The following is a 26,967-nucleotide window of genomic DNA, read 5'->3' on the forward strand; positions in this document are numbered from 1 at the left end:
CTCCTCCTCCTCCTCCTCCTCCTCCTCCTCCTCTCCCGGGTATTTAACCCAGCAAGGGATGCCCAAACCTGCAGGATCCTCACTCCTGTGCCGGGCATCCCGAACGGACGGACGGACGGACGGACAGACAGACGGCCCCAGGGAGTCGCTGTAAGTGAGAAACCGTCTTCAGTTCAGGCTCTGCTTCTGGCAAGGGGCAAAGCCCGCTGCCACCAGCTCCTTCCTGGCTTTTTAACCCACATTTGTACCCTGTTTGTGCTTTTAGATAAGCAGCGTGTTTAACAACTTTCTGTGCGCGGCGATGCCGGCAGTACCAGCTCTGATAGTTTGGGGTTTTTTGGAGGAGCTCTGATCAGTTTGGGGTTTTTTATAAGAGGCCACTTGAAACAGAAGTTAATTTTGTTGCATATACCAAATTGTCAGAGGAAAGGAACAGGAATTTAGAGGCTAAACCTACCAGGAAAAGCACAGCTCAGCCTGAAGACTGCTGCTTCTTTTCAATTTTTATATTTTTTTCCCTGTGGTTGAAGCTGCTCAGTTTTTGTGCTGCTGTGGCAACAGCCAAGAGCAGCAACTACTTTGTCTAAAAAGCAGTTGTAGGATAAAGTCAGTGTTTGCTGGTTTTCTGAGCTTTTACAGAGATGAGGCAGCTCAGAGGAGTTTTAAAAGTTTTTATTCCATTATCAGTCTCTTGTGAGACACAGGAGATGTAAAACTCAACGCCATTCCATCAGAAGCCAGCCCATTTCCTGGTTACAATGCAATGCATCTTTCATAGCTCTAATTCTCTAAAATATCTGGTCTTTTTGCAAGGCTGTATTTTGAAACTTGTTGAAATTTATTTCTAGTTCAATCTCTCAACAATGTCATCTCTATTCCATTCCTAAATCAGCACACCTCATCTCAGTATTTGCATACAGATGTACAAGACTGTATAAGCTTTCTATCAGGTTTTGAGAATTCCTTACAAATCCATTTCCCACAAGTGTTGTGGGATCAGCTCAGATCTCAGTCCTCTCCTCTGGGATCCTTTCACAAGGATCACCATTTTCCCATTTGGCAGAATATTTTAACAGCAGCAACAACAAAATCAGCATTGAAATTTAACCTGGAGAGATCCTCCTGTGGAGGTTTGAGTTATTTCTCTCATTAGGGGAAATGAATGAGGGGAAGTGCTGAGCTGTAATGCTGAGTTTTCATGGGATGCAGGATTGGGAAATTTCCTAAAAGCTGATGAGGTAAGATCCCTAAATCCAGTGTTTGCCAGTAATGCCACATGTAGTATATTTTTGCCTACACTCTGATAAATGTTAAGTTTTCTTGAGCATTTTAAATTTACTTTTTATAATTTCTGGTGTAATGGTGTCCTGTATCTTGTTGGACAACAAATACCATTAAAATATTGCTGCTGCTTCCTCTTCTGCCCTTTCCCTGGGGGAAAACCCACAGGGAGAGAACCACCAGTGGGTAAATGGCCTTTTTTTAGGTTTGTCACATCCTTTTTGCTGCAGTGGGGACTTCACCAGAGCCTTTCTTTAGTGTTTGTTCTGGCTGAGCTCAGCAGTGACTGTTTTCAGCTGGAGACTTGATTTGGAATTGTGGCTCCACAGAAAAAGGAGCAGAAAATCCAGCACAAAGTGCTCTCAGCCAGTGATGGGGAACTGTAGAACCAGGTTTAACTGCTTGCCTTTCACCTCCAGCAGGAATTGCTGCTCCCATGGATAAATCACTTCACATCACAATCTGTGTGCTCACAGCCCTGCTGCTCCTGAGGGAATCAAGCCAGGCAGGTGAGGAAAAGCATCCAGAAGTGTTGCCTGCACCCAAACCTGCTTTTATTTTTCTTTAAATCATTAATTCCTTCAGTTTTTACCTGCAAGTGCTTGCAGGATTTTGTCCTAATCTCAGAATTTGCTTTTAAAGTGGGTTATTAAGAAATTCCCCAGGGCTCGCCTGGTGGCTGGGACTTTGTGAGTGCCACCAAGTGTCTTTGATGTCCCCAAGTGTCTTTGCTGCTAAAAGATGGCAGAGATGGGGGAAGATGAAAAAAGCTAAGGAAAATGGGTGGGTTTAGGTGTGGTTATTGTGGTTAAAGCTGCATTTCTGTGAGTTTATGGTCCCTTAGCTGCAGCAAGGTGTGCTGAGGATGGGGGAGAAAACTGAGGGGAGGTGGCCAGTCCTGAGCAGTGCCAGGAGCTTTTTGCCCAGGAATCCAGCAGGAGCCTCCCTTTGGAAGGCTGGGCAAGCCCAGGGTAGCAGGAGCAAGAAAAAGCTGATTTTTTACAGCCACAGTCTCTTCCTACAACCAATGGGGAAGGGAGGGATGAACCTTTCCCTTATCCTGTGCTGCTGCAGCCTCCCAGGAGGATTCCAGGAGGAATCCCAGGATTTCCAGGAGGATTCCCAGCAGAATCCTCGATGCTGGGCTCCGTCCCTGCCATGACCTGGGGTTGGTGCTGCAGCCCCATCGCCCCTGGGCCTTTCAGGAGGGCTCACAAAGGGGCTTTGAGCTGGGAGCTGGAGCCCTCAGAAGGCCCTGCTGCCTTCCAAGGAACCCCACGGGGCCTCCAAAAGCTGCTGCTGGCTTTAAAGGGTTTCTAAAGGGAGACAAGAGAAGTCCTTTGTGGAGATTTCCAGCCCCCATGGAGAAGTGTAGTGGAGAGGGAAAAAACAGGTTTTGTTTTACAATAATGTGGAGTTCAGCGCAAGGCCAGAAAATTCAACACCAAAGAAGGAGAAATAAATACATAATGAATGAATATGCTGTTATATTTAGAGGAAAACTCACAGCTTTTGCTGGAAAGAGTGAAAACATCCTGCATTTTTAAATTTGTCTTGAGGGATTTTTGGCTTTTGTGCTGTGAATTCTCTGAGTCCAGGGAGCAATGCTAAGCAGATTCTAGAAAAATCATCCTGGGCAATTAATGAGCAATATATTGACAAAATTGTGGTTTTAATTCTGCATCTCAGATGCAAAACCTGCCAGCAGCAGGGGAAAGGAAGAGTAAGAAAAATCAGTGGGTGAGGAGGAAATTTTGGCTTTTCCTCAGGGGAAGATGGGGCTTGGCAGGAAAGGAGGAAGGTCTGGGCTGTGTGAGGAAGAGGAGCTGGTGCTGCCCCTCCTCAGGGGTGGACTGGCTGTGCAGGACTCCCTCAGAGGCTGAGGGACATCAATGACACCATTAAGTGACACCAGAACCTCCTGAGCCCCTCTCTGCTGTCTCTGCCTTCTTTTGTGCCCTGGGGGAGGAAGCAAAGGGAGTTTGGGAGTTGGGGGTGATTGTTCTGATTATTTCAGTGCGCTGTGGAATGAGGAGCTGTGAACACAAACCCCACACAAATCTGATTTTGTTGTGTTTTTCCAGGAGCTGGGAGGAATGATGATGCTATGAGTAAGGTATGTCTGAGTTCATTAGTGCAGAGCGACTAACGAAGGCGTGGGGCTGATGATTTTACATATTTAATTCAGAAATAGTGATCAGAATGTAAAATATTTTCATCTTTGAAGAGTTATTATTTTAAGTACTCTGTTCATGGCTGGCTGTGTCTCTGTGCTGTTTTCCTTTGTTTGTTTTTGTGGGGTTTTTTTTTGGCTGAATTTTTTGTACAGAGCTCAGAATTCAGTTGTGCCCCAGGGAAGAACCTGCCAGCAGCCCTTGTCTTCATGGCTGGTAGAGTTGGGGAACTTGTGATCACAGCTTTCCACTCAAAGCTCGTCCCTCAAACCCTTCCATTGCACAGAGAGAATTAAACAAGATCCTTTGGAAGGACTGAGTTTTCTTTTGCACGTTTTGTACTGCATATTTATATATTTATATATTCACACACACATATATACATCCTCTCTCTGTCTAGAAAAATCACCCTGTAATTTCCAATAAGCAGACACATTTAAGACCAACAAACCTCACAAAATCTGACACTTCACTAGAAAAAGCTTCAATTGCCCTGCAGTGCCTTTGATGAGGAATCCTCTGGAGTGAATGTAAAATTGGAAGATGTATCTTTAACTCACACAAATGAAGCCACTTTTCCTCTCCTCCTCCTCCTCCTCCTCCTCCTCTCAGGTTTCCAACTGTTCTGTGTCTCCTGGAATTGCTCTCTAATGAGACCTTAATTGGCTGCTAATTCTTTTGTCTGCAGCAGGAATTGGTCTCTTGGGGAGGCTGCACGCACCATCCGAAGATGTGCAGCAGCATTTGCAGCGGTTTTTGTTTGCAGCAGGCAATGAAGTGAAACGCTGTGATTTATTAATTAGGAAACAGCAGCAGCCCCTGCAGGTTTAGGGCTGGTTTAACCCCCCTGCACCTCCCAGGTCACCCTAAAATAACTTTGAAAAACCTTAAAACCCAAGAGTTCCTCAATTTCTGCTTTGCAGGGCATGGACCCTCGGGGAACAGGAGAGGGACTTCCAACCCTGACTGTCACAACCATCCTGGTAAGGCCCTGACAGGGCAGGGAGCAGCTTTTTTTTAAGGCTAATTCTCCTTTTCCCACCCAAAACCATGTCAGGAGCCTAATTTCACTAAAGGGCGGGTAGGGAATTTTTGGCAATTCCGAGAATTTTGAGAATTCTGGAATTTTCTTTGGAGGGGGCCTGTGATGAGAACCCCCTGGTTCGAGGCAACCCTGGGAATTTCCATGGATTTCGTATCTCAAAAATCCCCAATACCCAAAAAATCCTTCTGGAATTCTGGGAAACTTTAGGAATTTGAGAATTTTGAGGGGGAAAAAATCTTGGGAAATGTTGATATCAATTAAAAAAAAAAGATAAGTAAAAGTAAAGGGGGGGAGTAAAAAATTTTTAGGAATTTTAGAAATTCTGGAATGTTTTTGGGGGGGGCTGTGATGAGAACCCCCTGGTTCGAGGCAACCCTGGGAATTTCCATGGATTTCGCATCTTTAAAATCCCCAAAATCAAAAAAAATCCTCCCGGAATTGCGAGAAACTTTAGGAATTTGAGAATTTTGAGGGGGAAAAGATCTTGGAAAATGTTGATATCAATAAAATAAAATAAAAAGTAAAAAAAGGAAAAAAAAAGGGGAAAAAAAGAGGAAAAAATATTTAAAAATAGAAAAGTGGAGAGGAATATCGAGGCAGTTTTACCAAGGCCGGGTTGAACCCCCCTGGGCTGACGTGGCTGTGTGTCCGTCCGTCCATCCCAGGAGGATCCCTACGTGATGGTGCGGGGAGCAGAGCTGGAGGGATACTGCATGGAGCTGCTGGCGGCCCTGGCGGGGATGCTGCGCTTCCAGTACCGGGTCAGGGTGGTGGGCGACGGCCAGTACGGGGCCGTGGCGGCCGGGGGCAACTGGAGCGGCATGATCGGCGAGATCCTCCGCAGGGTAAGGGAGCCTGTCCCAGGCACCTGCAGGGGTGGGGTATTCAATATAGGGGTGTTGGGCTAGTACCCATGTCCAACTGTGGTTTATTCAAAATAGGGATGCTGATCTAGTACCCATATCCAACTGTGGTTTATTCAAAATAGGCGTGTTGGGCTAGTGCCCATGTCCAACTGTGGTTTATTGAAAATAGGGATGCTGATCTAGTACCCATATCCAACTGTGGTTTATTGAAAATATGGGTATTGATCTAGTACCCATATCCAACCATTTATTCAAAATAGGGATGTTGGTCTAGTACCCATGTCCAACTGTGGTTTATTGAAAATAGGGATGCTGATCTAGTACCCATATCCAACTGTGGTTTATTCAAAATAGGGGTGTTGGGCTAGTACCCATATCCAACTGTGGTTTATTGAAAATAGGGATGCTGATCTAGTGCCCATATCCAACTGTGGTTTATTCAAAATATGGGTGTTGATCTAGTACCCATGTCCAACTGTGGTTTATTAAAAATATGGATGTTGATCTAGTACCAATATCCAACTGTGATTTATTAAAAATATGGATGTTGATCTAGTACCAATATCCAACTGTGATTTATTCAAAATATGGATGTTGATCTAGTACCAATATCCAACTGTGATTTATTCAAAATATGGATGTTGATTTAGTACCCATATCCAACTGTGAGAGATGAAACCTCTCTGACAGTTTAAAGTTAGAAAGTGTATGTTTATTGTGGGATAGCTCCCAAATACACACTGCAATTTACAGGTGATTACAGAGTCCTTTTATCTATAAGTATATAAGAGTATTGAATACCTAAAAATATAAATACACATTCATGGGAAACATGTCCTATTCCTTGGGGGTCACATCCCAAGGCTGTTGACCTGGTGATGTGATGCCATTTCTGTGGGAATCTTTAAAATGAGAGGGTTTTGGGAAAGCTGCAAAAGGCAGGCTTTAGAGCCAGTAGAACTATGATTAGAGCTAAGCTGTAACTGTAAGATTTGTCAGTAGAAAACATTTATAAGAAATTGAAAAGTAAGAACAAATAGAATAATGGTTTGTGTATTAATGCATGTCTAAAATACTTCTCTCTAAGTAACAAAAAAGTATATCTAGTAAAATATTAGGAAGTTCTAAGTTTAATAATGGAGCTCTGTAATAATGGAGCACCTGCCTACGCAGCCAGGGGAGCACCTGCTTGAGGGACAGAAATGTTTAAAGGGACAGAAATGTTTAAAGGGGCAGAAATGATTGAGGGACAGAAATGACCGAGGGACAGAAGTGTTCCCTGGGCTGGTGGCTGACTGGTTTTGTCTCCTTGGCAGGAAGCTGACATTGCAGTGGCTCCCCTGACTGTCACCTCAGCCAGGGAGGAGGTGGTGTCCTTCACCACCCCCTTCCTGCAGACTGGCATCGGGATCCTGCTCCGCAAGGACACGGCCTCGCAGGACATGTCCTTCTTCCACTTCCTGTCCCCTTTCAGCAAGGAGACCTGGACAGCTCTTTTGTTTGCTTACCTGCTCACCTGCTTCTGCCTCTTCCTTGTTGCCAGGTACAAATGCATTTCTTTCACGGGTTGTGTTCAAGTCAGTGCCTTTCTTACCTATGAACAGCTCAGATAATCCCAGGAGTTTTGCTTTTTTTCCCCTTTTGCTCTGAGGAACCTCCTGTGCAGCTCTAGTACAAGGGCTAAGAATTCTTAAACCCTGTCAGATTAAGCCAGCATTATGAGCGGGATCTCCCTGTGAGGAACACCAGATCTCTTGATGGGGATTATTTTTATTTTTTTCCCTCTGAATATCTGGTTTTACCCTGTCATTTTCCCACAGACTGAGCCCCTGTGAGTGGAATGAGCCAAAGAATGAAGAGAACCACTTCACCTTCCTGAACAGCCTCTGCTTTGGAGCAGGAGCACTGGCCCTGCAGGGTGAGCTGGGAGGATGATGATGGTGCACCCAGCTCCTTCTGTGACACTGGGGTGAAAAGGTGTCCTAGCAGGGACACTTGGAGCAGTAAAGCAGGTTGGGAAGGTGTGAGCACAGACCTGCTGGGCTTTTACAGGTGATTGATTCTGGTTGGGGAATATTTTCTGCTCAGGGCAACCATTGCTTGGGGCAATGCCCAGCTGAGCATGGCATGGCTGCTTTGTACAAAGGAGAATTTTTGTGCAGCTTTGTGCCACTGCTGCTGCTCCAGCCCTGCCCAGAGCAGCACAGATGGACCCTCCAGGCTCAGGCTCTGCGTAGCTGCAGGGCAGATTTGCAATTTGCCTTTATTTCAAGTGAACTCTAACTGAGGCTGGTGTATCTGCAGTTCGTGGTGTATCTCTGGCTCCACATCCCCTCCTGTGTGGTTTATGTGATTTTTTGGCTCCCTGTGGTGCAGGTGCCACCCCCAGGCCCCAGGCACTGTCGGTGAGGGTCATTGCTGTGGTCTGGTGGCTCTTCACCCTGGCCCTGCTGGCCGCCTACATCGCCAACTTCACGGCCCTGCTGAGCTCCGGCAGCGAGCAGCTCCCCATCCAGACCTTCGAGGACCTGGTCAAGCAGAGGAACCTGGAGTTCGGGACCTTGGAGGGCTCCTCCACCTTCTACTACTTCAAGGTGCAGAGAAATCTCCTTGTGCCCACACACAGGGGCTGTAGGACTGCAGGGCTGGGGCTGTCTCACAGCTCAGGCCTTGTACCCCCTACAGCACCCTCGCCACTGCTGACTCCCTCAGTTTTCCTGGCATACTTCAAATAATATTGTTCATTATTGTTGATTATTATTGATTATTGTTCTGTTCAGCCCTTCCTCCACCTCTTCTCACAGGAAAGCAGGCACAGAATTCTTATTTTTATTCTGAATTCTCCTTTGAAAATCTCTCTACCCTTCAGGGGCTGCCCTTGTGTACCTTAGTGCCATCTGTGACACTTGTACCCCTGGTGATGCTTGTCCCCAGTGTTAGGGACAATCTGTTCTTGCAAGGGTTCACAAATGGTTTAAATGCTCTTCTTCTCCAAACTGTTTTACAACCCTTGCACATACAGGCAGATTTTAATTTGTTTGGTGGTTGTCTCACCCTTGAGTTTGACACTTGGATTTTTTGACACTTGGGCTTGATGTTTGAGTTTGACACTTGGATTTTTGTGCTGCAGAACTCCAAGAACCCCATCCACCAGATGATCTACGAGTACATGGAGAAGAGGAGGGAGCACGTGCTGGTCAAGACCTACCAGGAGGCCGTGCAGCGCGTGATGGACTCCAACTACGCCTTCATCGGCGAGTCCATCTCGCAGGACCTGGCGGCCGCGCGCCACTGCAACCTCATCAGGGCCCCCGAGGTCATCGGGGCCCGTGGCTTTGGCATTGCCACTACCCAGGGTGAGTCCTGTCCCCTCTGTTCTCTGGGATACCCCACAGGGAGAGCCAGCACCGCTGTCAGGGTGACCAGACTGAGAACGCTGCGTGGCGGGGTCGCTGCTCTGTGGGGAGTTACACTGGCTCTTAGTTTGGACTCTAATCCACAAATATTCCATCTCCCGGTGGCCTTGGCCCCAGGAATGCAGAGCAGGGGACAGTCTGCTCATGTTCTTCCCAAAGCACTTTGCTCTGCCCCTATCCCACAGGTGGGTAGGGCAGGGTCTGTGGCCAGGGCAGGATCACTGTTAGCCAGGAGAAGCCTTTGGCAGGCGGGGCTGCGTTCAGTGACACCTCTGCCCCCTTTAGCAATGTTTAACTAAACCATGGCTGGGGGCTCTGCCATCCCCCTCTCTCTCCTCTCTCCCCAAGCATCCCCCTGGACCAAGCCCCTGTCCATCGCCGTGCTCAAGCTGCGCGAGTCGGGCGACCTGGACTACCTGAGGAACAAATGGTGGGAGAGCAGCTGCCTGCGCCAGAGCCGGGAGCGCTGGGGGCCCCTGGAGCCGCCGGCCCTGGGGGGGCTCTTCCTCACGCTGGGCATCGGCCTCGCCCTCGGCATCCTCGCCGCCCTGGCCGAGCTCTCCAGCAGCAGCCGCCGCGCGGCCGCGCACGCCAAGGTGGGCCCTGCACCTTGTCCTGTGCTCCTCTATCCCCCCTTCCACCAAAACGAGCCCTGGCTCCTGCTTCAGGTCCTATCCTGCATCCCTGTGTCCCCCCTTCCACCAAGGTGGGCCCTGGCTCCTGCTCTGAGCCCTGTCCTGTGTCCCTCCTTTCTCCAAGGTGGGCCCTACACCTTGTCCTGTCTCCCCATGTCCCCCCTTCCATCAAGGTGGGCCCTGGCTCCTGCTCTGAACCCTGTCCTGTGTCCCTCCTTTCTCCAAGGTGGGCCCTACACACCTTGTCCTGTCTCCCCATGTCCCTCCTTCCACCAAGGTGGGCCCTGAACCTCGTCCTGCCTCCCTGTGTCCCCCACTTCCACCAAGATGGGCCCTGCACCTTGTCCTGTGTTCCTCTATCCCTTCCTCTATCCCTCCTTCCACCAAAATGAGCCCTGGCTCCTGCTTCAGGTCCTTTCCTGCATCCCCATGTCCCTTCTTCCTCCAAGGTGGGCCTTGCACCTTGTCCTACCTCCCCATGTCTCTCCTTCCATCAAGGTGGGCCCTGTACCTTGTCCTATGTTCCTATTTCCTTCTTTCCACCAAGGTGGGACCTGGCTCCTGCTCCAGGTCCTGTCCTGCCTTCTGTGTCCCCCCTTCCTCCAAGGTGGGCCCTGGCTCCTGTATTTAACCCTGTCCTGTCCCCCTGTGTCCCTCCTTTTTCCAAGGTGGGCCCAGCTCCTGTCCTGCCTCCCCACGTCCCTCCTGCACCAGCATTTCTACCCTGACCTTGGTTTTCTAAGGAAAGCTGTGCAAGGGGTGAGGGGAGGCTGTGCAGTTACTCCTTAAAGTGCTAAAATTTCACAGCTTGGGCTGTGGGAGATGGGTTTGTAGCCTGAACAGCATAAATGTAATGTATAGAAATAAAATAAACCCCTAGCACCCCTTTCCTCCCCTACAAAAACCAAATTAAATCACATTCCCTGAACTCCCAAGTCAGCCAACCTGCACTGCACTGCCCTGGGTGTTAGAGAGGACAGTAGATGATCCTTAATGAGTTTATTCCCAGGGGTGGCTGTTCTTTCTGTTCTTTAGTCATCAGACAAGGAAAACACACACAGTGAAACTGCACCAGTGCCCCTTGGTGCTCCTGCTCTCCAGCCCTCCCAACGTGCACATGGAAAGGATGGATCCACAGAACAACCACCCACAGCCTTCTCTCTCCCATTTCTCTTTCAGAAATCTTGTTGCTCTGTTTTCACAGAAGAAATCTGCACTCGTCTACGCATAAAAGGAGCTGCCAGACAAAGCCAGGACGCGCCAGGGAAGGCAAATGCTTGAGGAGTTTTTGCTGTGTTAGGGTTGTGCCACGTCCTAGGAGCTGTATCAGTGTAGGAAGATGTTTTTCTGCTAGCCTAGAGTGTTAGTTTGCTAATTACAGACACACACACAGCACTTCTGGAGTGGTGGTGGAGCTGCAGACACAGGAAATTAAGTGGCTTGGAAGAAATTGCATTGCTTAGGGGTAGAGTGGAGCTGTGACAAATGGATAAACTGGAGCAGAGCTGGCCAGGATGGTGGATCCATGTTTAGGTTTGAAGTTCACCCTGTAAGTCCATGAAGGCCTGGAGGAGGAAGTGACTGGGGACAGGTTAATGTGAAGCCTCTGCTACCAATTCCTGTGTGAGGAACAGTCGTGGAACATTAAAGCCCTTGTCTGTCTCATAATCAGGAACAGCAGCTTAAGCATTGCAGCTCTAAACAGCCTCACCCTGCCCTGCCTGAGCAGCAGGGGCTGGTCCCTGGAAGGCAGTTCCTGGATCAGAACTGACAGGGCTGCTGTGTAACCCCAAACAGGCCCTGCCTGCACCCCAAAACGGGAGCCCCTGCCACCAAGGTGGCACCTGAGCTAAGAAATGCCAGGCAGGGCTTGTCCTTTGACCCCTCCCAGCAGAGGAGTGACAATGTTTTGTTCTTGTTGCCCAAGAATTGAGGATTGACAGTGGAAATCCATCAGTACCAGAGCAGGGAAGGAATGTGGGGATGAGTCAAACACAGCAGAGCCCCAGCTCCCCTGCAAGGGGAGATGTGAGGGTGTTTTGCATCACTCCCCTGCTCTCAAACAATGCTGAAGTTCAGGGGAACAGTTTTCTCAGCTGCATGTTAAACACCTTCCTCATTAAGCAGCTTTCCCTTTCAGAGCTGGGATGACTGAGGCATTTAAGTGTTAGGGCAAATTGGTGGTGAAATCACTCCATTTATCAACTGCACAGCTGAAGGAGGGAAAAAACAAATTGGGTTCCTTGAGAATGGCTGTAATTGCACTGCAGGAACAAAACCACCAATCCTTGTCAGTCCTAGGAGGGAAAACTGAAGGGAAGAGAAACCAGGGGAGTTAAGGATGGGGAGTTATGGGTGATCCTGAACCCAGCACTGCTCATTCCCTGGGAGGGTATTCAGTGAGACTCAGCTTCAGCTGCTGTGAAGGAATTCAGTGCAGCTGCAGGACTCCCTCCCTCATCCCTCCAGGACTCCCTCCCTCATCCCTCCTGCTAATGGGAACAAACAAGGGGTTAGGAATTTCAGGTGTTGGGAAACCAGGGCTGGTCCTTAACTCAGACTGCAACAGCCCTGGCTCAGTCACAGCCCGAGCAGTGTTTGTGGGGTGAGAAGGTGGATCAGCCCTTCCATCAGCTGAGCTGCACAGAGCAGGAGGGATTTAGGTAAGTGTAAAAGCTAAAAATGCAACATCAGGAAATGCAACAACAGGTTCACTTAGCAGTTAAAAACGATGTGGTAGGTGCTGTGTCACTGCTGGCAGAGTAGGCAGAGATGTATAAAAAAAGGTTTCATTGACATTTAAATATATTTCTATATGAATGTCTCACAGAACAAAAAAATAAAGTCTTTTCATCACAAATACTGCAGCATTAAAATAAACACTTACCAAAATAAACAATGAGTGATATACATATATATATTTGAGTGTGTAGACTATAGAGTGAATCATATTGTCGCTTTTTAAGTCACAAAAGCACAATATAAATACGGAATTTCCTGTGAACTCTTGTCCCTGTTGTAATAAAAATACATTCTTTACAGTTAAAGTAAAACTAGTGCAAGTCCGTGGGCCGTGCCAGCTCCATCATTTACAGGGCACTTCGTACTTGAAGATGACGCTGAAGATTTTGCCCCCGAGGCGGTCGGCGAGCCACGAGTTCTTGATGACGGCCAGCTTGAGGCTCTCGCACCTGAGCACGGCGTAGTAGTTGGTGTGGATGGCCCTGCCCATGCCCTCGATGACCACCAGGTCTGTCTGCCGCTCCCGCACCAGCACGGCCAGGCCCTGGTCCAGGCGGCTGCAACGCAGAGCGGCCACAGTGAGGCCACACCACGGCCACACTCTGGTCACATCTCAGCCAACCTTAGCTCCACCTGCAGCCACACCACGGCCACCACTGCAGCCACACCTCAGCCACACCTTGGCTCCACCAACAGCCACACCTCAGCTCCATCTGCAGCCACACCACGGCCACACCACGGTCACCCCTCCACCACCGCTGTGGCCAGACTGCGGCCACCACTGCAGCCACACTTCCGTCACACCTTGGCCACCCCTGCAGCCACATCTCGGCCACATCCCAGCACCACCTGCAGCCACACCACGGCCACATTGCAGCCACCCCTCAGCCACCACTGTGGCCACACCATGGCCACACCTTAGTTCCACCTGCAGCCACACCACGGCCACACCTTCGCCCAACCTGCAGCCACACCATGGCCACACCCCAGCTCCATCTGCAGCCTCACTGCAGCCCCACTATGGCCACACCTCAGCTCCATTTGCAGCCACACCACAGCCACACTGCTGCCCTCCTTTGGCCACCACTGCAGCCACACTTTGGTCACACCCCAGCTCCACCTGCAGCCACACCACGGTCACATTGTGGCCACCCCTCAGCCACTACTGTGGCCACACCTGCAGCCACATGCCAGCTCCACCTTCAGCCACGCTGCAGCCACACCATGGCCACCAGTGCAGCCACACTTTGGTCACACCTTGGCCACACCTGCAGCCACACCCCAGAGCTGCCCCGAGCTGCCCACTGGGACTCTCCATGGAGTTTCTGGTGCCCACAAACAGCAGCCCCTGAAAGCCAAGGGGATTGACTGAAATGTTGTTTAAATGCACCCAAGCTGGGATTTTGATACAGGTAAATTCTGTCTCCAATAGAGGAACTGATCAGAAAAGGTTAAACAGGGTGAAATGGTGCTTCTGTCCCAAGGGATTTTGGCCACCTGCAGTATCTGGCACCAGCCATAACCACAGCTCCTGACCCAGCTGTGTCCTGCACACAGACACCTCACCAAGGGCTGTAAGGCCTGAGCAGTGTCACAGCTCTGTAAACCCACACTAAGCACCTCCTGATGGGTGTGCAGAAGTGATTCCCAGTGGGAAGGGTGCCTGGGATGCTCCACAGCCAAACCTCTGACCATCCTGCCTCTGAGGGACACCAATCACACAGTGGGGCTTTGCCCACGTACCTCAGATCCAGGCACGGAGAACTGGAGCCCGTCTGAACCAACAGCAGCTTCTCATCCCTCAGTGCAGAGCTGTTAAAAAAGACAAAAATATTAAACAGCTGCTTCAGCAGGGCCTTGCACATCTGGGAATAAGCCAGAGGAGCAGGAATATCAAACCCTCTTTTGCAGAGGCTTCCTTTGCTGCAGGGACTTCACCAGGAAACACAATGTTTCCTTGAGCATCCTCTCCTGGGGACACTCTGTGTGTGACAAACATGGATTTGCCTCTATTAACACAGAAAATTCCTGGTAGAGCAGCTGCAGTGCTTGTCAGGGGAAGACACAAAAAGAAATGTAACTACAGGCGTGCCAGAAAGACCCAATTTCTAAATTTTTCACTTTAACGAAAGCAAAAGCTCTGCCTTGGGCTGAGGCTGGAGTTGGAGATGAAGAGAGAGATGCAAAGCCAGGCTGGGCTGTCCCCAGGGAGGGTGGCAGGGACAGGGGTGCTGCTTACTGGATCACGGGGTCCATGGCCGCGATGCGCTCGGTCACGATCAGGGACTCGCTGTAGGTGACGTCGTTGAGGGCAGGGCCAGAGTTACAGGCCAGAATCACCTGGGGGAGGTCACACAGTCAGGCCCTGGCATTCCAGGTGCTTGGATCATTCCCAGTTTGGCAGAGGAGTGTCCTGCTGGTGGGCAGTGATACCTGCCAGCAGTTACCGAAACTCCAGAGGAATGGGCAGGGAGAAGCACTCACCTCTGTCCCTCTAGAAAGGAGCTCTCGGACAAAAGGAAAGACTCCTAAAATTATGTCTATCCCACTGTTATCTGCGAAAATTAAGGCACATTTATGAGGGGGACCCTCCTGCAAGAGAAAACCAATGCATTCAGGATGGAGCACCACTCACCTCAGGGCAGTTTGTTATTCACAGCGACTCCTCCCACATTTTACAGCCTCAAACACCTGAGCCTTGGGGTCTGGATTGCAGCAAACCCCCAGCACACAAACAGGAGGAATGGGGCTCCCTGATGGTGCCTTTGCACAGGGGTTTAAACAGTTCCTGTTTTAAAACACCCCTCAAGCTCCTGTGCTGTGTTTGAGACAGGGCTCTCAAACTCCAGCAGTAAAACCTCCACCTGCCAACTTAAAACCAGGCCTAACTCTAGAGCCAGGCTTTGATCCTGAACGTGCTGGGTGCCAGCTGGACCTACCTTGGAGGGTGTTTTAAGCCAGCCTGGTGCTGGCTGCACAGCATTCCCTTCTGCCAGGAAAGGGCAGCATGGACTGTGGGGGCAGTGACATCCTAAAATGAAAAGATATTGCCTATTCTCCATTAACCTCTTCATTTGTTCTCAACCTGGTGTTATGAAACTTAGTTCACTCCAGTTCATACCAGCAGAAGAACTGAAAAATGCTGAATTCCTAATAAAACCTGACAGGACAGTGCCTGTAGTTCCCTAATTATCCCTGTTACACAAGATTAGCTGGTGCTTTGTTTTAGGATGGAGCATGTAATGATTTGCTATAGTCTGCCCATCCCCAACCTTTAAGCAGCCATTTTCAACTGAGAGATTTACACAGAGACACAAAAGCTTTTTAATTAATCTTAATTAAATGGTAAAAGAGATCACATGGGAAAAAAAGAAAAAAAAACCTTTCCTAATTGGTAAGTTCATTAATTCCAGCAAGCTCCTACATTCATGCCAGGTTTAGCTTGGCTACTCAGGGGGAGGAACAGCTCAAACACTACATTTGGCCCCAGGGGTTTAAATTCAGGGCTCTGGGTATAGAAACAGGAGCCCTGATAAGGAGGGGAGGCTCTGGAGCAGCTGGGCTCCAGTGGGAATTCAGGGAAGCAGCACATTTTAAACTAATTCCTTTATTCCTTTCTTTATGGTGAATTACTGGGGTTTGTTTTGGGCTGTCTGAACAGAGTCTGCTCAAACCCCACAATTCCCAAGGTGGTTTGATGATTAAGGGGGTTAATTAGTGGGTTTAGGGCCACCCAGGGTCGTACCTTCAGTCGCTCCAGCCACTGGCTGTAGGAATCTTCCAACCAGGGACGTTCTGTGGCACAGACAGAGCAGTGTCAGCATTTCTTATCAGCAGCCACTCACTCTTATCAGCAGTCACTCTGCACATGGCACAAGCAGGAGGCTCATGCTGCACTCACTGAAGCATTGAAACATTTGAGCTCAGGTTTCCAAAGTTAAATGTGAGGGCTGGCAGAGTTCCTGAGCTCTGTTATGGGAGTGGCTCCATGACAGGAGGCCTGAAGTGGAATTTTCACACTGAAGCTCTGTGTGAGTGCTGTGAGCTGGGTGTGAACCCCCAGGACTCTGTTCCCTGGCAGGGACACAGCAGTGAGTGACCATTTCTGAGTTTAAGGAGAGAGTCTGAAGGTTTAATTAAAACTCTGCATTTATATAACCCTAGCAAGCCCTAATGATTTTTTGAACCCCATTCCATTCCCTCATTACCCCCAACCACCAGCAGGGATCTCCCCTTACCTTGGAGCTTTGACTTGGCTTCTTCAAACCCAAACTGTGGCTCAGACTCCAGAACACTGGGACAAGAGAGAGACAAAGGGCACAGCTCAACACCTCCACCTCACACCAGTGGAATTCAAACATTTCTGTAGCTGGGGCCCAGCAATTTCACTGCACTGCTTGTACTGGGGGTGTCTGTGGGTCCCAAAACTGGGAAATGTATTTTGTGATCATGTTAAAAACAAAAGGCTCGTCAGGAATTAAATCAGAGTTCTGATGCTAGAAGAAAACAGCCTCAGCAATGTACAGATGTTTGCAGGCAGAAGGGTACAGGCAAAAAAACCATTTTGGGGTCTGCAAACCACCATGAAATGTAATGACTTAAACCAGCTGCAGGCTGTAACAGTGGTGATGGGGAGACTGAGGAACTTTTGAGGAATTTTTTACATTCTGTAGTTTAAAGGGTGCTGTTAAAGGATGTAACACCTACTCTGAGACTGCCTTTGCTCCCCAGTCAAAGACATTCCCTGCCAGGAGTCCTTTCACCAGTGCAAACTGCCTCTCCTCCCAGCCCAGGGAGTCCAGGGACTCGATCACACTCTGGAAACACTTCAAGGCTATTCCATTTTCTTTCTGCTTTACCTGTAAGACAGACAGAAAACACTGGATTTACAGACCAACATTTCTTACCCAGCTTTGGCTGTCTCAGTCCCAAGGCCACTTTTAAGCATCTCCTCTGTGTTCATGGACCAACCAATTATTGTCAGTGTACTTAGGAGCAAGGAAAAACTTTCCTGGATTCTCACAAAAAGTGTCATGAGTGCCAGATATAATCTATAGCCCAAGAATTGCTTTTCTTAGCAAGTTAGAGGTGCAACAGACCTTGAGCATATTGGGAAATGGCTCTTGGGCAAGAATGGGAGAGCAGACACACAAAACCCTTGTGGCAGTAAAATGATGCATCAACTCTAGGAAACCATCACCAGCAGTCCCACAACATCTGAAGGGTGTTTATTTTTTCTTTTGCATCATCCCAAATTCTCAGCAGCTCTGAGGTTTTTCTTCCTTCTCTGTCTCCAGTGAGATCAGTGTTACAGGGTGAGATTTCTTAGAAAATTTAAAATGATTCTGGGTACCAAAATCTTGTCCTGGCAGTAAATTTGTCTGAATTACAAGAAGCAAACAGAAGCAAAAGCCACCTCCCTTTTATCCCTTTCTCAGAGTGAAGGTAGCACTTGACAGTGCAGCCAGGGAGAACTTTCTCATATTTGCAGAAATATGTCAAAGTCAGGAAAAGAGTCTTGGATCAGCCACCAGCACTGTTGTTATTTATATGTCACACAAACAAGTGGTGAGGAATGGACATAGAGAAAGTTGTTTTTTGAGAAATAATGACTTGAATGTCCTTTCCCCAATCATTTCATGTCACAGAACAAAACACAGAGAGAAAGCAGATGCATAGGGGTAATGAATGGAAAAGTGTCTTGAACTCACCTTGGAATAGGGGTCTGGAAAACTGAACTCATTCAAACAGTGTTCCCTTGTATCCAAGAGACTCCTGACTGTTAAGGTACCATATGCACTTTAAAAAGGGAGAAGGGGGGGAAAACAAATCAATTACTTCAAACAGAAAAAGTTATTTTTCCCTCTGTTTCCACTGTAAGTCACAGCCCCTCACATGAAGCTGAAAGTCCCGGGTGCTAAATCCTGGTTTTACCATAAGATTATTGAATCTACAATTAAGATCATTTATTGTAGATTCAATAATCTTAAATTCGAAAATCCACAATAAGATTATTTAAATACAATGAGGGAAAATGTTCAGAATTAACTTGCTGCTATTTTTAATAACCACATATAAATTTTTATAACAATTTTTCTGCCAAGATGGAGTTGAGCAGAGAAATTCTAAGACATGAAATCCAAAATGCCTGTGCAGAGGATGTTTGGCACATCTGAGCCTTCAGCCTGCTTGGCTTTGTTTGCTCTGCTTCACAACCTGGTTAGCTTTTGGTGGGATTTCAGTGCTCAGAAGAAGCAGCAAGTGATGCAGAAGGGAAAATAAAAACTTACAAGGGCTGCTGCCTGAGTGTCTGGAGCTTATTCCAGTATTTCTGGCGGAATTTCTCAGCTCTCTCCTGTGCATCCACAGAGTCTGGCTGGCTGGCTGCAGCTCGCTTTGCCACCTGGCAGAGGAGAGAGGCAACACTTTTGGAGTTACCAAATTAACTCTTCTTCCTGGAATTGATGTGAAGTTCAGTCTGAGCAATAACCCCTCCATCTGCCTGCCTGTTCTGTGCCTGCTCCCTCCCACACAGCACCTCCCAGCCTCCCTTCATTCCAAACAGTAAATAACAATTTTAATGGCTCTTTTCATCCCAAAAGAGTTAAAGTTTGTTTTCCAGACTGTACTGTCAGAAATTAAGCACAAGTTCTAACTACTTAGAGGAGGGGAAAAAAGGTAACAATGCTCATACACTAAAGGAGAAACAGAAGCAGAAATTTAATGGTGCACATCGACCCCTTGTGTTCCCTTTTTGTTTACTCCAGTGAACTGCCTGAATCAGCTTCAGAGCAGGAAAAAATAATTTATAATTTGTGCCTGGTTCAATTGTGCCCTTCCCATGGAAAAGTGTCTGTGAGGCAGCAGGACTGCTCCCAGAGGAGGAACAACCCAAGGATCTGTGGCCTTTGGTTGTGTAACTGTCCTGCTTCAGCTCTGTACAGAGAGGTCCAGGTGCCATTGGAGAGAGAAATGCTTTGAAAACACCTTTCAGGAGCTAAAAAAAAAAAAGCACCACAAAAGAACATTTCTGCCTTTGAAGGGGTCAAGCCCTTCTTTAAGAGACTGGGACAATTTCCCTCTGCCACAGGGAAAGAGGGGCTGGCCTTCCAGAGGGGTGCCACAGCAGGAACATTTGCCAGGACAAACACAGGACAAACATGCTGCTCCATAGAAGATTTATTTCTTAAATATCTGTGTCACTCACACAGGTCTATTCTGTGACTCTTACCCCATCCAGTGCCTCCTCAAAGCAGGTGAGCCAGTATTTTCTGGCCATGGCATCATCTGTGAGGTCAACAGTGTCTGGGATATAGGTGGAGGGGTCTTTCAGCAGTGGCAGGTTAACAAGTGGTCTCTCCAATCTGTCCATTTCCAGCATGTCAAACTAGGGGAGAAATGAAAGAGATGGATGAGAACTCACTCAGAAATTAATTCATAATGAATTAAATTAGCACAAGGGCTGCAGAAGTCCAGCCACTGTTAAGACTGACAGATTTGCAGACAATTATAGGTCATCATAAATAATCCAGTTCCCTCTGTGGATTATTTTATCCATGCCCACCCTAGAGACAGAAGTTGTCCAGTGTGAAAATAATCCACTGTGGAATCAGAGCTGCTGTACTGTCAGTGACTTTAAGAGATGACTGGGCTTGTGCCCTTCTGTCCAATCTTGTATTTTTCTTCTCACAGGAAGCAAATTAACACTGCTTCAAGATGGCTGAACATGACATTCCAAATTCTGAGCTATTTCAGCTGCAGCAAAATCCAGCTGAGAGACAAGCATTCCCCCAACTTTGGTGAAGAGAACAAGACAAAGTAGCAGCCGGTCTGTTTTATGAAATATTCCATTCAGCACTACACAGGACAGGAGACAACACCACACCAACAGCACACTGGGCACTTCTCTGGGAAGCAGGAGAATGATCAGCCATGTCCAGGTGAGCAGTGCTGAGAGAACACACACAGGGCAAGGAAAGACAGCACATACTGTACCACTGCGTGTTCTCTGCAAGGGGGAAACATCAGGGGATGTGCTCATGAGCCCAGAACTCCCAGCATAATTCTCTCCCCAGCTGTACTGGTTTGGATCTAGAAAAGAGAAAGACACAGACACACATAATCTGAAAATAAAACTGAGAATAGTGCTGTGAGTGAGTCTAGAGCCAGCATCCCTCTGAGCAGCTGCTGCACTACACAAGCCAGCTCCCCTTGTCTTTAAAAGCAGAAAGAATTTTTCCCTCTAACCCCCACAAGAGATGTTTCAACCACTCAATGAATTACCTGCTCCAAGGAGCTTCAACCTGAATGAGACAAGAGACAATTTAAGTTCTAAAATCATTATTTTTAACCCCATTTCCTTGTCATCAATCAGCATGCCTTCAAAGCACTACCACTGAGCATTTATTTCTAAATCTAGATCCATTATTAACAAAATAGTATTACAGAACTCCCAAAGCACAATGTAAGCTTCAGAGAAACACTAAAGCTATTTCCAGATTTGCTTTATTTGAGGAAAGTTTAATGAGCTCAGATGTACAGTTCATGCTGCAGAAGCAATGTCTTTAATTCCTCAGTAGCTGCTTCCTTGCCCATCTCTATCAAATGGGCAGGAAAAGAATTCCACATCCATTTTCTGGAGGTGTGTTTGATATTTGCTGAGCTAAGGACCACTGGAACCAATGTACTGCCTGCCTTGCCAGTACACCCACAGGGGAAAAGGAAAACTGAACAGGCAGAATTCCACCAAAGCAGCCTGAATCCAAGGGATCTGGACAGAAGGGTCTCCTCTGGGAGGCTTTTCACTCTCAGACAAACAGTTTGGAGATGCTGGTCTTCCTCAGCACATTAAAGGAATTCAGAAGTGGCCTCTTAAAGAGGGGGAGGCTCTCCAAACCCACATTTCTCCAGCTGGATTTAGAGCTGTGGCTGTTCTTTGTAGGAGTGCAGAGAAGAGAAAGGCCCAGTCCTGCTGTCCTCTCAAAGGTGAGCAGGAAATCCAGTGAGAAACTGAGATGTCCCTGCCAGAACGTATCAAACCAAAGCCCAGCATCTGTGTTTATTAGTGCCAAATGGATTTATTTAGGCAACAGCTTACATGCAGCCTCTCAAGAGAAACTTGGACAGTACACTGACATTTCAGAACACAGCATATACAGAACAGAGCAGTGCTGTACTTACTGTCTTGTTCAGCTCCTTTTAAAAATGCCCCAATGGCTCCCAGGTAGCCTTCATGTCTCAGGAACAATGCCTGAACCTCTCCCTGCCACAATATGAAACATTGCAATTGGATGGTCCCTGAGGGCTAACAGGCACTTCTTTGTCACTAGTTTCACACTTTAATTTAATAGAAACAACCAGAAGATGGTAATAGTCATTTGTGCTACATTCTCACACATTCAGCAACTTCTAATGGTGCTTCTGGAGCAGCTCAGGGAGGAACTGCTCACACACCTCATCCCCCAGTTATCACCCAGCTGGAAAACACCCATGCACCAGTGGTGTGAGGTCTATGGCCTTCCCAGGAACATCATTCCATGAATATTCAACTCCTCTTGCTTCAAACAGGCTGGAAATGGGATTGCCAAGGTGAGTGTGTGCCACTGCAGCCAACAACACCTTTGGGAAGCTGCTCCTCGTGTTTATTTTATTGCACTGCTCTTCAACACCACACAGACGCTGGGCATTGCCCACAGGCAAGCACTCCCCCATCAAATAATCCAATTATTAATGCAAAATACAGGAATGCTGGGGAGGAGAAGCCTCACCCAGGCTGGGTGAGACGTGGCCTCTTCCACGGAATTCCTTTTCCAAGGAATTCAGCAGTGACTGGGAAACAGCAGCTCCAGCTCACAGGGAGATCTGGATTTCAATCCCTGGCAAAGTGTCTCTTACAACAACCTAAAGCTGCAGTTTTGCAATGGCTTTCTTGGAACAGAAAGGGCCAACAATGGTGAAATAAAGAGGGGAAAAGGCAGCACACAGGAGTCTCTTGCATAAAGCACTGAGATGAGAAAAAATTGGTGTCCTCTACTCTATAAATTCCCAAAGTTCAGGACTAATCTACCTGTAACAACCATTAACAAGCTTGTGGATTGGACCTTTCTCCTAGCCAAAAATCTTCAGTATTTTCCACAGCTTCAAAACCTGCAAAGAACTTCAGCTTGGTTGGTTTGAGGTTTGATTTTCTCTTTAGTTACAAAACCCCACTGATGCCAAGTGCCTCAGCACAACAACCCCACACTGCATGGCCTGGGGGTGGAAAGATGCAAATCAGCAAGAGGAATTGAATAATGATGGTGACTATCTAAGAACACAGTGGAAACTCATTACTTGGAGCTACAAGACAGATTGTCAATCAAAAAATAATAATAAAAAGAGAGAGAGGGAGGTAGGGAGAGAGGAAAAAGGGCCAGACACAACTCCCAGACATTTCACACTGATTTCACCCCTCCCACAACACATCCCTGCCTTACCTACCTAAGGAGCAGCATTCTAAGCTTACTTCATGTACAAATTCATTTATTAAGGTATCCCAACAGCCTAGAAAAACACCTAAAATGTGACTTTGCTGTGGGGAAGCCTGTGTTTTCCTTACCTTGGAGAAGAAGTTGATGCTGTAGGTGATTGTGCGCATGGTGACGGGGTGGCCCCGGATAAAAAACCCTCCAAAATAAATTTTATCCAGGTTGTGCAGTTTGGCATGCAGGCAGGCCAGCTGGCCAATGTCATTGCTGATCATGTGCAGCAAGCTTTTGGCCATATCTTCTTTGGAAAACTCTGGAAGGCAAGGGAGAGTAAAGCAAATGAGACACAAAGTGAGGAAGCTGCAGTGGGCTGTCCTTTTCTAACTGAACCTGCAGCTGGGGAAAGAAAAATCCAGGGTTGGAGCAGTTTTCTTTATGTGGGGAGAAGAAAATAAAAATCTCACATATATAATGTACTTCTAACAAGGAGGAGTGTGATTTGATTTTAAAAAAGCCCTCACTAAGCCTATGTGAAATATTTCTTGAAAAGAAACTTCTGGGTGGCAGGAATCCATTTCTTCTCTCTAGGAACCAGGGGTGAGGGTTCATCCATCCCTCCCGGCCTGAAATCACTGCAAGTATTTCATTAAGATACTGCAAATTGGAATAAATCACTGCCAAAGGGCCTTTCTGCAGCCCAGAAAGCCACATCTATTTCCCACAGGAATGGATTAACCCCAGGCTAACCAGACAGCTATTTTTTAATTTTCCCTTGGCTTAGGCAATCCCAAAGTGAAAATATAAATATCTGCTTTTAAAGCAGTACTGAATAATATTTTAAATCAATATTGTGCAGGCAAACCACAAGATCATGAAAGAAGCTGGTGATTATTTTCAGCTCTATTTGTTAGATCAGGATAAAGTTAATTCCCAAGAGCCAGAGGAGATGTTTGGGGAGATCTTTTTGATCCCAGTACCTTTGTCTGCTGTGGTGGACTTCCCAAAGCTGCTGGCAATGAGGTTCCCACTGAGCCCCAGGGTCTGGTAGGCACCTCCATACACATCCTTCACCAGCATGTCCACGTTGGTGTGCTGGCCCTTTGAGGCCAGCTGCAGCAGTTCATCAAATTTCTGAGGGTGAGAAGCACAGGCAAATTTACAGGAAAATCTCTGACCTGAGCCAGAGCTCTGCAGCATCTTCACTGCCCAAAATCAGTGTTAGAATGAACCCTGCCAGCCAAAGACAGGCTGTTCCTAATTACAAGGATGTATCCACACTGATCAAACACACAGATCTCAAGTGGAGTTCCTTTAAAGATGAAAACCACAATCAACCTTTATTATCTGCAGATATTTTGTTGAATTTCCCTTGAAAATTAGGGTGGGTCAGCACATATAAAACAGTCAGAAGCCTCATGGCATCCCTTATCTTGGAATTCAGAAACACAGGAACTAAGAGGAAACAGAATTTTGTCTTGCTAAAGCACAATAAAAGAGAAGTTTGAGAAAAAAGTCTCAGTGTGCCTTTACTGCCCCTGAAATTAAACTTGCAGGCAAGCTCCATTATGCCAATACTTAATTTATAACCCTGTTAACTTGAATTTCTTCTACAAAACCAAGAGAGAACTGAGAGCAGGCACTGTCATGGTTTAAGATCTCTTCTTTAGGAGCATCAACCCAAAAGCCCAGCCCAGGCTGTGCCCTCCCTTTGACATTTTCCTATCTGGTGCATTTGTAACTCAAGCTTTTCCCACACTGCTGACATTTAGGACACTCATTTAAGCCACGTGGCTCTTTGGGAAGCCCAGCATGAGCAGGACTAAGTCAGGCCTTGCTCATCAGCCCAGGATTTCAATTTGAATTGGCAACCAAAGAACCAACCATGAGGCAAAATTTCTCCTGTCAGCTCCCAGACATTTTGCAGCAATTCTGTGCACCCTGCTTTCTTCTGCAGACGGTGCTGCAGGAACTGGGCTGGTGTTTTAAGTTGAAAAGAGAATAAAAAATTACTTTGAGGAGGCTCTTGTCCATCATTTGTCCTTGATTGCTTTTGGTCACAATAAGCATCTTCTAATTCTTGTCCCTATATTCCACCAGTATCTTCTTTTCATGTAAAACTTCCTTTTATGCATCAGAAGTGTCAAAAATATAAACACAAGCCCAGGACTCAGCCTTCTTACCTAACAATTAAGCATTTCAGGTTTCCTCCCAGCATTTAATTTAATCCCACCCCATTAAAAGAGACACTTGGGTACCTTTGTTTTGGTGAGCAGAGCTCCCAGACCCCAGAAGGTTCCACCTCCAATTGAGCTGCCCCCAATCCATTCAAATTTGTCTTCTGATTCTACCTGTGAGTCAAACAGGGCAGATTTATTCAGAAAGTCCTTTTATAATGTTGAACACATTTAAATGTCAGAGTGTGCAGGGTTTTGGAGGAGTGGAATCAGTGGAGATGGAATCCTTCCACTGTGGAAGAGGCAGGTGAGAAGGGAACGTTGCACACACACCACAAGCAGTTTTGGAAATCTTTGTATTTAATTCTTGGCAAATAATGCTAAATATAGACATTAAACTTGGTCTCTTCAACAAACAAAAATCACTTTGATCTGACAGCCTTTGTCCTCATTGAGTAATCATTTCTCTAAACATCACATTAAATGTAATTTTAAAAATATAGTGAATAGAAAAGCATTCAAAACGCTTCAATTAATAGAAATAACTCAATAAACTTTAAAAAGGGCAAAATTTTATTTTTAAACCTTGCACTACCCAGGAACAAACCTGAACCAGGGAGAGGTTTCAGATCACCTTTATCAAATCTCCAGCAGAGCATTTTGGGCACCACTCACCTTGACTATGGAGACCCCTGAGCCAATGTTGACCAGCAAATAAGGGAAGATGTTGGGGTGGTTGGTCTGGAAGCGGAATTCTGTGTCTGAGTCCTTCTGGTAAGCAAACACCTCGTGGGGGATGTTCCTCAGCACAAAGTTGCACCCCTTAATTAGGCAGGTCATTACATCTTCCTTATCAACTCTGAGGGGGAGGAAAAAGCCTTAAATAACTGTGCCAGCCCTCCTGATAAGGCATTTTGTTTTTGGAGCAGGATTTTTGCACAGACTTTGCAGAGGGGAATTTTCACAGCAGCTGGCACAAGCCCAACTCCATGGAAACAAGAAACCTCCATCTGCACATGGCCTGGTGCTCCCCTCCCATGCCAGGAGCCCAGGCTGGGGTTCTGTTACACAGTAACTTTAATCATGTTGTCATTAAAAATAATCCTGTTTGCTTGTTTACACTGCTCCTTTCCTGCCCTGCTCCTTTCATGGGCTCTGCACCCCTGCCATAAAGTAGGTCAGGAGGCTCAGCTGGAAATTAACCTCAAAAAACAATTTCCCAACGTGGAATAATTGCCTGCTTCTCTTCCCCTGACTCTAATAAAGCACAAAAGGCCCCCTCAACATTTCAGCACTTGTTTAGGACAGATTCAAGGGGTTGGGAGGAGCCTACAAGTGGGATTAGCAAACACAGGAAAAGACTTCTCACAAGAGTAGCAGGATTCACAGAATACCCCCAGTGTGAGGTCTGGGAATGTGATACAAAACTTAGAGAAGATGATTGAAAAGTCAGATAACACACACTGATTTCTGTGAACTTCTGTGTCTCTGAATGGAAATTCCTACAGGAAATATCCTGAGGCTTGCTGGAAACACAAACAAGGCACAAACTCATCTCAACTACTGCAGAATGATTTGTGTGTTCCATGGTGGAGATGCTGCTCTGGTTTGGAGCTGGGGAAAAGCTGAGCGTGTCAGAACCAAATAAAAACCTAAACCAGAGGCACCACATGAGATAAGAGGGGAAAGTGCCTCCTTATCTTGATCAATTCATCTTTAGTACAGCCAATAAGGTACTAAAGGGGGCTGGTGTGAAATAAGCCCAGCTTATCAGGAGAAATAAGAAATTTGCAAAGATAATCTAAAAGATGAGCACAGGCCCTCAGGGGTTGAGGAATCTCCTACACAGATCACAGCAGAGGTGCCTTGAAGCTCTCCCCAGTGTTAATATTGGGGTAAATTAATGTTTTTCTACACTTACAGCATAGAAAGTGTGAATTTATAGGCACCACCGTCTGTGGCTTTGATGGCTTTTGTCTCTATATAGATAAGATGGCCTTTGGTGACATCTAGGCAGATTTCAGTGTCAACTTTTTAGGATTTGGTGTTTGATAATGGTGCTTGAACAGTAAATTCATGAGGCTGTAAGCTCATGGGGCTGCCCTTTGTTCTCCTGCAGGCCTTTGTATGAAATTTAGGTAGGAGCTGTACAATAAATGACTGTCACA

General features: G+C 47.0%; 2 protein-coding genes across 3 annotated transcripts in view; one reads left to right on the forward strand and one right to left on the reverse strand.

Moving 5' to 3' along the window:
• On the forward strand, nt 1-12,277 carry LOC134429820 (probable glutamate receptor). Of its 2 annotated transcripts, none has more exons than XM_063177197.1 (11): nt 1-150; nt 1,701-1,790; nt 3,366-3,397; nt 4,379-4,438; nt 5,166-5,345; nt 6,683-6,909; nt 7,187-7,284; nt 7,743-7,960; nt 8,497-8,722; nt 9,131-9,378; nt 10,597-12,277. In XM_063177197.1, exons 2-11 carry the CDS (start codon nt 1,718-1,720, stop codon nt 10,696-10,698), a joined length of 1,464 nt encoding a protein of 487 aa, XP_063033267.1. In that variant the 5' UTR covers nt 1-150; nt 1,701-1,717; the 3' UTR covers nt 10,699-12,277. The 2 variants fall into 2 exon arrangements, with proteins under 2 accessions (XP_063033267.1, XP_063033268.1); XM_063177198.1 differs by having other exon boundaries at nt 1,704-1,790.
• PANK4 (pantothenate kinase 4 (inactive)) overlaps nt 12,205-26,967 on the reverse strand; it is an 18,369-nt gene continuing 3,606 nt past the window's right edge. The window contains exons 4-19 of the mRNA XM_063177196.1: nt 25,475-25,658; nt 24,881-24,973; nt 23,603-23,756; nt 22,757-22,938; nt 21,340-21,421; nt 20,150-20,250; nt 19,391-19,546; nt 18,450-18,562; nt 17,871-17,958; nt 16,867-17,018; nt 16,398-16,453; nt 15,905-15,954; nt 14,644-14,751; nt 14,399-14,499; nt 13,903-13,971; nt 12,205-12,716 (exon numbers count right to left, since the gene is read on the reverse strand). Coding sequence (XP_063033266.1) covers nt 12,503-12,716; nt 13,903-13,971; nt 14,399-14,499; nt 14,644-14,751; nt 15,905-15,954; nt 16,398-16,453; nt 16,867-17,018; nt 17,871-17,958; nt 18,450-18,562; nt 19,391-19,546; nt 20,150-20,250; nt 21,340-21,421; nt 22,757-22,938; nt 23,603-23,756; nt 24,881-24,973; nt 25,475-25,658 — 1,903 coding nt within the window. The 3' untranslated portion in view covers nt 12,205-12,502. The remainder of the gene's footprint in view (nt 12,717-13,902; nt 13,972-14,398; nt 14,500-14,643; nt 14,752-15,904; nt 15,955-16,397; nt 16,454-16,866; nt 17,019-17,870; nt 17,959-18,449; nt 18,563-19,390; nt 19,547-20,149; nt 20,251-21,339; nt 21,422-22,756; nt 22,939-23,602; nt 23,757-24,880; nt 24,974-25,474; nt 25,659-26,967) is intronic.

This window comes from Melospiza melodia, chromosome 26 (assembly GCF_035770615.1).
Source record: "Melospiza melodia melodia isolate bMelMel2 chromosome 26, bMelMel2.pri, whole genome shotgun sequence".
NCBI classification, from domain to species: Eukaryota; Metazoa; Chordata; class Aves; order Passeriformes; family Passerellidae; genus Melospiza; species Melospiza melodia.

What these genes read in the sequence shown, in the direction of transcription:
- LOC134429820 (XM_063177197.1), top strand. Translation starts at nt 1,718, where the DNA reads ATGGATAAATCACTTCACATCACAATCTGTGTGCTCACAGCCCTGCTG. An exon ending in GAGGGAATCAAGCCAGGCAG is followed by an intron (nt 1,791 to 3,365) that starts GTGAGGAAAAGC and finishes GTGTTTTTCCAG; the next exon opens with GAGCTGGGAGGAATGATGAT. An exon ending in TCGGCGAGATCCTCCGCAGG is followed by an intron (nt 5,346 to 6,682) that starts GTAAGGGAGCCT and finishes TCTCCTTGGCAG; the next exon opens with GAAGCTGACATTGCAGTGGC.